Below are 10094 nucleotides of genomic sequence, written 5' to 3'. Positions count from 1 at the left end.
AGCCCTAAGGAGCCCCGCGGAGCGCTCGGCCCGCCCCGCCCCGCCTAGGCCCCGCCCCTCACCAGGCCCCGCCCTCCACTTCACTGTAGGCCCCGCCCTCTGTCGCAGGTCCTGCCCTCTCCGTTACTGGCCCTGCTCTCTCTGCCACAGGCCTCCCACTCCTGTCGCCCCCTGGCATGGCACTGCAGCGCCTCACCCTCCTGGCTGGCCTTCTGGTGAGAGTCGCCAGCAAGTCCACGGAGAGCGCGGTAGGTGTCCCTGCCACATGTCCCTGCTGCCAGGATGTCAAATCCGAGCCTCCATGGAGGGTGGTGGGCTTTTCCCCGAGAGGGATCTCACCCTTCCACCCTTGGGGGTCATTGACACTCCAGAGATGCTGACTGCGTCCCCTGTGTGGTTTGAGGAGCCTGTGCTTCGTAGAGGGCAGCTGACGCCCGGCCCCCACCATTGCTGTTCTGCCCTCTTGAAGTTTCTCTCCTCCATACTGGACCTGTTGTGAAAGGTAAAACGGGTCTTTTCAGAGCCACCCCCACTGGGACCGACTGGAACCCCAGGCTGGGTGCCAGGTTACTGCTTGTGGTGAAGTCGGGGCGTCCTGGCTCCCACCAGGAGTGTCTACCAAGCTGGTGCTGGAAGAGCTCTGGCAGCAGCTTCAGACTCCAGGGCCAGGGCCTCCCTCACTGGCTCAGCCAAGGCTGGTAGGAGGACTGGGCCCTCCCATGGAGGTGTGTGGACACTCTCCTGCTCTCCTCGGGCACCCCTCAGGTACTCTCACTGTTCACCATGTGTGGAAACAAAAGCCCAGCTGTGGTAAACACAAGAGTTGAGTTGTCAACCAAAAGGAAGAAATTGAGACAGAAATATATAAAACAAGGGGTTTGTCTGGGCCAAGGTTTAGTGCTGCAGCCCGGGAAACACAGACTCAAGTTGCCCTTAGTACGTGCTCCAACTGGTCGCAGTTACAGTAAAGGGGCAGTTCCAAAGTTGTTTGCCAAGAGTGTGTGGTGGCTCATGAAATAACATATACGCTGAGTGGCTGCGTATTGCTCTTTGCGTCATAAATTCTAAGAACGTTACAGCAAAGAAGAGGAGGAACACGTTGTACAGCTGTGATAATGTTTGAGTAGTTTAGACTCACTGGTGGCAGCAGCTAGTCTGGAAACTGCTACTAAACATGTCTTTTAGCAGTTATCCCAGACAAGGGTGAGGGGGACAGGACTGGAGCCCCATGCTCTTGTCTCTCTGGGCCTGATAAGTTCAGCAGAGCTCGTGTGGCTCAGCGTGTCCTGGGCCACTTTTTCTCAGGTTATCCCCTCCCTTGCCCAGGCCTGTCCAGCCTACCCTGTGATAGGGAACGAGCCTCACACACCATAAACACTGGTGCTCAGCACATCTGTGCCGTATGTGGACACCGCAGGTGTGAGGTGAGTTCGTCCCCTGGAAATGCTGGCTTTGCACGGGCACCTCCTCTGTGGGCCAGGCTGGAAACCCTCAATTGAGGGGCATCCGTAGAATTGCAGAGAGCATCTGAGAAGCCACCACAGCCTGTGGCGTGGACATTTCAGTGGGTGCTGAGGCCTTTGGGGGCACAGGGCAGACCCTTCATGCCAGACTCTCAGCCCCTGACAGGGGAGGTCAGCGTATCCCAGTGCATTTATATTTCATCATAGTCTAGAAAAATGGGTTTCCTGTTCCCATGAAGGAGTCTTTAGAATTGGCACTGCAGTATAGCTTAGCAGCTTTAGTTTTTTAGTAGTGACTAATATAAAGTTTCATTGATTGAAATGCCCCCTGCCCCTGCTACCCCTGTTCCCACCTGTGGCCTACGAGGTGAGAGGCAGTGGCTGGAGACAGCTGTGCCCCAGAGAGGGGAGACCCACGGAGAGAAAGATCTTAGCCTCCGTCACTTCCCAAGCAAGGCCTTGAGGGGAGGTGGGAGTGGAGACCCCACACGCCACAGAGCACCTGCAGCCTGGGAGGGTTCCTAGGTGGCGCTGGGACACTTTTCTCTGCCCCGTGGAGGGAAAGAAAGACTTCCTTCCTCACCCCATCCCTAGGTATGGCTGAGGCATCTATAACAAAAGACAGATTGACAAGAGAAAAACATTTAATGTAAATTTTATGTGACATGGGAGCCTTCAGAAGGAAGTGAAGGCCCAAAGAAATGGAAACCTGTGTCTTTTTAAGCTAATTTTGATTAAGAAGTGGATAGCTGTGCAGAATTATGACTGGGCAACAGGGGTGATCTGATGGTAAGAAACTGGAGGAACTTAGCAAGGCCTTTGTGTTCAGATGCTTCTCTGTGTCCTTGTCTTCAGAGATCAGGTATAGGAAGGGCACCTCTCGTGTGACCTACTTCTCTAGGTTTCATGGCCTGCTTGAGGGGAGAAGGGCCAGGGAGGGTCAGAGAGACCTTTCCTCTTCTGCTGTTTCCTCAAATGCCAAGACGCCATATTTTGGGGTTTCCTGAATCCTGCCACCCACCAGGCTGCCTGAAGCCCAGGCCTCTGGGTCCTAATGTCTGAGTGGGCCTGAGCCGCGGTTGAAAGCAGCCCCTGAGGGGTTCTCCTTCCTGGCCTTTGGGAGTCTTGGTGGCTGCTGTCGAAATGCATGGTTGTTTGTGTTGTCATGCAGTGCTCACAAGCCTCATACCCTGCCCGACTCAAACCTGGTCCTGCCCTCGAGGGGCTCCCAGGGCTGAAGGAAAAGGGCAAGGGGCACTGACTAGTGTGTTGTGACTAGGCTGTCATCTGTGTGCAGGGACAGAGTCCCAAGGAGGCACAGCTCCAACCCCTGCCTGCCCCAGCCCGTGTCCAAGGCTGAGGTTTTCCCTGGGGGCTGCCCGCAGCAGGGCTGCAGCAGGGACTTGCAGTGTGGCCCTGAGTACTCAGCTCGCCCCGACAGTCACCCGATGCTGACTCCAGAAGGGGCCAGGGCTGTGGGCCCTGAGATGCACTTGCAAGGCACCCCACTGCAAGAGCCCGGTGGCCTGCGTGGCCCTGCGTGCTCTGCAGTCGCACTGCCATCTCTCCAGGCCCAGCAGCCCGAGTGTTGTGTGGACGTGGTGGACATCAACGGCACCTGCCCGGGCACAAGCCTGTGTGGCCCAGGTAAGCCGCTTTGTCACATTAGTCCCCAGACTGAGCCGCTGGCATGGGCGTGTCCTTGGTGGTGAGGGACTGGAGGGGCAGGGGGCAGGAGTGGACAGAAGCAGTCAGGAGTGAAGGGGGCAGCACAGGCTTCAGGGCTGGGCTGAAGGGGGCCTGGTCACCGCTGCCTCGGCACTTGAGGCAGGTACCCCACAAGTAGGCTGTTGCTCTGCAGGGGGCTGGGGGGCGCTGGTGGTAGGCAGGGCTCAAAAGGACGCTAGGCAAGGGGTCTGGGCAGGAGTGGTTCTAGGACCTCATGGGGGCGATGGTGGTGGAGCCATCCTGACTCTGTGGACGTTTTTGGTGGTCACAGTGACAGGGAAATGAGGACGGCAGGTGACACTGCATCTGGTGGGTGTAAGCCAGAGGTCCTGCTCAACATCCTAAGCGCACAGGACGGCCCCACCACAGAGGACGACTGGCCCCAGTGTTAGCATGCAGGGTGAGACCTCTGCTCGGTGGAAGGTTCTAGAGGCAGAACTATCTGATGGCAGCTGGAAATGAGGTCAGGGCTGGTGGGAGAAGCCGGCTGGGGGCAGCCAAGGGAGGGGAGGACGTGGATGAGAAGATGACAGAACCACGGCTTCTCCCGGCTGCCCTTGTAGGCAGGAAGTCTCCCATGGGGAGAAGGGCCTGGGCACAGTGTGGTGCTGGGCTCTTGTGCACGTGGGGCTGAGCCTGCTCTGAGCTGCAAGGGTCAGTCCTCAGCACCCCGCCCAGGGGCTCCATCGCGCCCACAGAGGAAGGATGGCTTGAGCCCAGAGGGGCTGCTCACAGGGGGTGGGGGTCGAGGGAGAAAGCAGGAAGGCAGCGGTGGTGACCCCCAAGAAAGAGGACAGAGAGGATACTAAGGGAGAACGGGGAAACAGGGGCTCCATCGCGCCCACAGAGGAAGGATGGCTTGAGCCCAGAGGGGCTGCTCACAGGGGGTAGGGGTCGAGGGAGAAAGCAGGAAGGCAGCGGTGGTGACCCCCAAGAAAGAGGACAGAGAGGATACTAAGGGAGAACGGGGAAACAGGAAGCTGAGCAAGGGGGTGGGGCTCCTGTCTTCTGACCTTGAAGTCCTAACAGCAGGGCCACAGCCCGCTCCCCTTGGGTCCCGGTGTTAGCAAGAGTGCCACAGCCTGGACTGCAGGACAGCTGCACTGGTGTCTCCTGTGGGCACAGGCAGCTATACAGAGGCCATGGTACCTGTGGAGAGGCTGGGAGAGTGACAGCAGGGGTCAGCAGGGACCCCAGGCACAGGGTGCAGGGACAGGCATGGTGAGGTTTTTGTGCAGAGACGCAGGAGCCTCTGAGGCCAGCAGAGTTACCAGCTATGCCTTGTCCCTGCACACAGCCTGCAGTCCTGAGGCAGCTCGTGCGGAGCCTGGTCACCACTTGGGACAGGGAGCCAGTTGGAGGGCGTTTTGGGGGAGAATCACTGTGTTGGCACCAGGTTTTATGCCTATGGACCCCCACGTTCCTCAGCCTCTTGGACAGAGACTTTGGAGTGGTCAGTGTGTGCCTCCCACCTGTCTCTCACCATTCCCAAGGGAGAGGGAGCCAGTTGGAGGGCGTTTTGGGGGAGAATCACTGTGTTGGCACCAGGTTTTATGCCTGTGGACCCCCACGTTCCTCAGCCTCTTGGACAGAGACTTTGGAGTGGTCAGTGTGTGCCTCCCACCTGTCTCTCACCATTCCCAAGGGAGGGGGAGAGCCAGCCACTGTAGCAGAGAGACCCGTTACGACAGCAAACCAGGCCTGTTTCTAATAGTGCTGTGTGTCCACATCAGAGCAGGCAGCCTCACCCCAAGTGAAACTGCGTAGTTGGACTGGGTTCTCCTGTGAGGTGCTGTGTCTGCCCTCAGCTTTGCTGGAGCTACGTGGGTTACACCTGAGCCAATGTCACTCTCAGGCCCCACCTCTGTCCTTCATAGTGACCTGTCTGTGTTTAGATGAAACATCAGTAAAATTCATTATGAAGGGACTGTGGCATGTGGCTTATGCCCCAGACACTCCCCAATGTCCATCGCTAGCATTTAGCATCCGCAATCAATATTTGTCAAATGTGTCTGCTTGGCCTCTGTGCTAAAGGTTGGGTATGTTTAAAAAAGTACAGGTATAAGATTCAGTTCTCACACTTAAGGGTGCCCTGGCCCGTTGGCAAGACAGCCTGTCCATAAACTACTGGCCAGCAAGATCTGGGCTGCTCCCTGTGCCTGGGCACACCTCTTCTGGGCTTCAGGCTGGGAGAGGGTGGAGCTTCAAGCAGCAGAATCAGTCTGAGGTAGAAATTTGGGTTGATCCTGCAGGGAGTCCCCCAAGAGAGACTGCATGGCAGGGACAGATGGATTGTGGGTCACACTTGGGCAGGAGGCCATGCAGCTAATGGGGGTGGTCCTTGTCCTGTGTGGGATCAAGTGAAGGGTCCACACTGCACAGGGAAGTGGTATCCAGGCCCTGGAGGTAGCGGTCCTAGACGAGGCCCTGGGGTGAGCACCAGGTGGACGAGGCCATGGTGGCAGGAGATGGAGGCCCAGCCTCCAGAGCATGAGGCCACGCAGCACCTGTTCATACTGGATTCCTGTTGTGGCCTCTGAATTGCTTTCTGAGGCATCCAGTAGAGGAGTGTGGCCTCGTTAGTGACAGGCACCCATAGGAATCCAGGTGTGAGGGGGCTTGCTGTGATTCTTGTTGAGTTTGTTTCATTTTCTGGAATTAGAGCCTGTCATTCCATCCAAACTTCCAAACATGTTAGTGTTCTCGAATCGAAGTTATTTTACAGACTCAAAATATAGGAAAATTCCCAGAAGACTGTGAGCTGACATGGATTTTGCTTTGGCTGAGAACTCCTGTCTTCTCCCTCCTGGCCAGGCTGCTACAGGCGCTGGAACGCAGACGGGAGCGTCAGCTGCATCCGATGCAGGAACGGAACCTTCCCGGCCTACAACGGCTCCGAGTGCAGAAGCCGTACGTCTCTGCCTGGTTGCCCCCACCCCAATTTCCCTGCTGCTCTCAGAGGGTCCACATCTCCAGCTTTGGGAGAAATGGTGGGAGTTGCTGTCCTTGTCCCCACGGCAACAGTGGGGGGCCCCCTTTGCCCCAGAGCTGCTGTCCCTCAGGTGAACCCAGGAGCCCTCTCTTCCTGAGTCTGCCTTCCGTTTAGGATGACTATAGGGTGAGGGCTGCCCCGTCCCCATGGTCCCCTTGCTTTCTCTTATGTGGGGTCCTCAGCGGGGTCCTGTGCATGCCCCACGCCTTCCCGCAGTTTTCCTCTCCCACAGTAGCTGGCCGGGGATCGCAGTTCCCCATGAACAGAAGCGCAGGGACGCCTGGGCGGCCATATTACGGTAAGTTCCTAGGCTCCCCAGGCCAGAGGTGGGCCTCTGCCCAGGTCCTGGGGGTCGGAGAGGCATTGTCAGAGCCATTGGCAGTGCAGACTCTGGCCACTGCTGGTGGCCACAGCAGGGCCACATTGTGGTCAAGGTCAAAGTCAGGCCCAGCAAGAGCCACAATGCAGGGTCCCAGTCATGAGCAGGGCAGCCCCTGGGCTGGGGTCAGTTGGCAGGTGTCTCTGAGGGTTGTAGTTAGTGGAAGCCCTTGTACCGCACATTCTCGAGTTCACACTTAGCACAGATTGGCTGCTTCTGCGCCCCAGCTCAAGCCCACCCCCACCCCCAGTGGCCTCAGGCCCCAGGAATGCTGGACGAGCTGGTGCTCTGGAAAACGGAGGTCACTTTACGGTCCCCCTGCCCCATCCTAAGTGGCTCTTCTGAGGTGTAGGGTGCCAAGGAGACTGTTTGCAAACATGCATCTCAGACACAGATGCCCCCCTTGCGGCCTGGGCTTCATGGGGGGACCTGAGACGTGGGTGTGACTGGGTCCAGAGGGCGTGGCCGGTAGAGGCGTGGTGATAAGCCTTGAGGGCATGGTCCTGAGCTGTGGGGGCATGGCTGGTGAGGAGTTAGTGGGACCCAGTCCCAGGGCACAGCTGCCTCCTGTGCTGAGGTGACCAGGTCACCATGGGGGCCATGTCACCCCAGACCCTTATCAATAGGCAGAGGATGTGCTGGATTGGAGCCTGGGCCTATGGTTCTGTTTTGAGAGGGTCTCAGGACCCTCCGCCGCCCCATCAGAAAGTGGACTCCAGGTGGCTGTAGGCTGGCCTCAACCCTGGATGGCTGAGGTCATCTGCACCCCTCAGCATGTTTTAGAACAGGGTCAGTCGGGTCTCTGGCCTCCTGTCGCTTGATGCCCAGGTGAAATGGAGCAAGGCCTGTGAGTCCAGCAAATTCCCCTGTCTCAGGGTCAGAAAATCTCCCCAGGCACCTAAATTGGCTCCCCTGGTTAGAGTGCAGCCTTGTAACACCAAGGTCAAGGGTTCAGACCTCCATACCGGCCAGCCGCCAAAAAATAATTTTAAAAAGTAAAGTAAAAGCACATCCAGCTGACAGTTACTGTCCAGACCCCTCAGCCATCAGCTCACCAGCCTGTCCTTGTCCCAAGTTGGTAACGATGGGCGGATGACAATAACAGGTGTCTGAGTGGTGAGGGTCTAGCTGGAGTACCTGCCACCAGGCTGAAGGCTCTGACCCCAAGTGCCAGAGGGTGTGGGGGCCGCACAGTCTGTTCTGAGTCCGAGGGAGGCGCCAGCCAGGGAGGCCAGGGCCTGGTGCTTTCAAGGCTCAGAGTTGGAGGAACTGAGCCTGGCCAGGGGCCAGCTCCTTTAAGCCTCTCAGCATCCCACCCTCCCGTGAGAAGCCTAAGGCCAGGCAAGGCTGAGTAACTTCCCCAGATGCCATGGCCAGGTGTGGCTGAGCCTGCAGGGGTGAACCAAGCCCCCAAGTGCAGAGTCCTCGGCCCCCAGCTATGGGCCAGGTGTGTGCAGGGAATGGGGCCTGCTGCTCATGGTGGGCATCCTAGGGAGTCAGGCGAGGAGCCCTGGGACACCCTGTCCCCTGGGGCTAGGGAGTCAGGCGAGGAGCCCTGGGACACCCTGTCCAGCTGCCTGTTTGCTTGCAGGAGGTCCTCACGTGGCGGCCTCGCTCTTCCTGGGGACATTTTTCATCAGCGCGGGCCTCATCCTCTCCGTGGCTGGTTTCTTCTACCTCAAGCGCTCCAGTAAACTCCCCAGGGTCTTCTACAGAAAAAACAAAGGTATTTCCCCTATGACCATGGCTAGACCCTGTCCAGTCAGAGGTGTTCTGACCAGTGCATGCCCTATGACAGGGCATGGCTCCTACTGGTGCCCAGGGGCACAGAGAAGTGGGCCTGCAGCTAGGGGCGTGCAGGCCCAAAGCAGACCCACAAAGAGGACAGGAAGGGAGCTGGACCGTGTCATGTGACTCAAGTCTCATTGCGAGAGGAGCAGCGCTTCCTTCCCATGTTCCTGTGCGGAGTTGGAAGGTCTTGGGGTACAGGGCACTGGGGCTACTCATCATCAGGGGACCTTCCTCGAGGCCGAGCTCTGACCCCTCTTAGCAGGGGGGGCATCACCTTGGGGTCCTGGCAGCGCTAGTCTGAGGGCAGGGGTAAGTGGGCACCAAGTGGCTTGGACAGCTGCACCCATCTCCCCCCTCCTGGGGTGCCAGGATGGTGCAGTGACAGTGGGGCTCCCCCTCCACCATCTTACCCACACTGCGCACACTGTCGCCCTAGGCCTGGACACCTTCCACCCAAGAGAAGGCGTCCCTGCTGCTGTGCCCCTGTGAGCAGATGGTCCAGCCAGTGGATCTGACCCCTCAGTGCACAGAGAAATCAAGGCTGGTACCAGTGGGCACTTGGCGAGAGCTGGTCAGAGCCTGGGCCAGGGCCTGCTCACCACTCTCCAGGAAGCCCCACCTGGCCTCTGTGAGACCCTTGCCCGCCCACACTCAGCCAACGCTGGGTGTCTTCAGGAGCTATTGTACTCTCGGGAGCTGAGTGTCAGAGGCTAGACCCCTCTCCACCCAGGGTTCCAGGCCCAGCCTCCGTCAGGATGGGTGTTTCAGGGTCAGCTCCAAGGGCTGCTGCACAGCTGTGTCTGCTGTGGGGTCCCTGGCTCTCACTCCTCCTGCCTGCTTAGCATCGCTCTCTCACCCGAGCTCCCGGAGCAGGGCAGGATGCTGGGCTTAGTCAGCCCAGGGGGCCATGAGACTCCCCAGTGGAGAGACGCCCATTGCCCTGGGGTCGCCTGGGGCTAAAGGTGATCTCTTGCCTGAGGGACCTGCTGAGAGCCAGGGGAGTGTCAGGGCTCTGTTCTCCTGGCAGTACCAGAGTCTAGAGAAGCTTTTTAAGGAGTGTAGCTTGCCCACTCTGCCATGTTTGGGGAGGAGGTGGCTCGTCCTGGGGTGCTTGGGAGGCCCCACCACCCCCAAGTGCACCTGAGGAATGTGGCAGGACAAGCAGCCAGGCTCAGGGTACTGCGGGGCAAAGGCGTGGAGGTGGGACCCACCTGAGCCTCTGCCGGCCCACGGACCCCACCCGGGGCTGAGGCCATTGCTCGGCCCCGTGGTGATGTGTGTTTTCTCCTCCACAGCCCCAGCCCTGCAGCCTGGCGAAGCCGTAAGTAACCCGCATCATGGGGCTGAGCACCCTTGGTCGCGAGTGCCCATGCTGGGCCGTCCCAAGTCCTCACTGTGCTTTCTTTTCCTTTTCAAGGTGGCGATGATCCCCCCACCACAGTCCTCAGGTAACAGCAGCTGTTACCTCTGCCTGCGGGCTTTCTTGTCTCTGGGCCAGAGTTTTAAAATGCCAGGCCCAGGGCGCCTTACGGGTTTGTCCCCAAACACACGTGCCCATCTATGGGATCCCGGGCACCCCCCGCCCCCCACACTGGGGTCCCGAGGAGAACGTTCCACGAGGCAGGGACAGGGTGGGCTCAGCAGGCACCCCTCCACTGGCTGTCCCTGTTCAGCCAGCCCCCATGGCTCTCACGCCTTTCCCTCTCATTCCTTTTTTTTTTTTTTTTTTTAAAAAAAATAA

The 10094-nt window shown here is 58.6% G+C and overlaps 1 protein-coding gene across 2 annotated transcripts in view; it reads left to right on the top strand.

Annotated features, from left to right (window-relative positions):
- Positions 1-10094, top strand: part of LOC103588089 (chromosome unknown open reading frame, human C1orf159) — a 25942-nt gene that overhangs the window by 11143 nt on the left and 4705 nt on the right. Inside the window, exons 3-9 of one of the 2 annotated variants that reach the window (XM_008569686.1) lie at positions 151-248; positions 3035-3110; positions 6006-6101; positions 6416-6481; positions 8154-8288; positions 9649-9674; positions 9771-9801. In XM_008569686.1, coding sequence (XP_008567908.1) covers positions 151-248; positions 3035-3110; positions 6006-6101; positions 6416-6481; positions 8154-8288; positions 9649-9674; positions 9771-9801 — 528 coding nt within the window. Of the gene's footprint in view, positions 1-108; positions 249-3034; positions 3111-6005; positions 6102-6415; positions 6482-8153; positions 8289-9648; positions 9675-9770; positions 9802-10094 lie in introns of both variants that reach the window. The other variant, XM_008569685.1, reaches the window with a different exon arrangement.

Source organism: Galeopterus variegatus, unplaced genomic scaffold (genome assembly GCF_000696425.1).
Source record: "Galeopterus variegatus unplaced genomic scaffold, G_variegatus-3.0.2 Scaffold524, whole genome shotgun sequence".
Lineage (NCBI taxonomy): Eukaryota > Metazoa > Chordata > Mammalia > Dermoptera > Cynocephalidae > Galeopterus > Galeopterus variegatus.
This window is presented reverse-complemented; position numbering and strand designations above follow the sequence as displayed.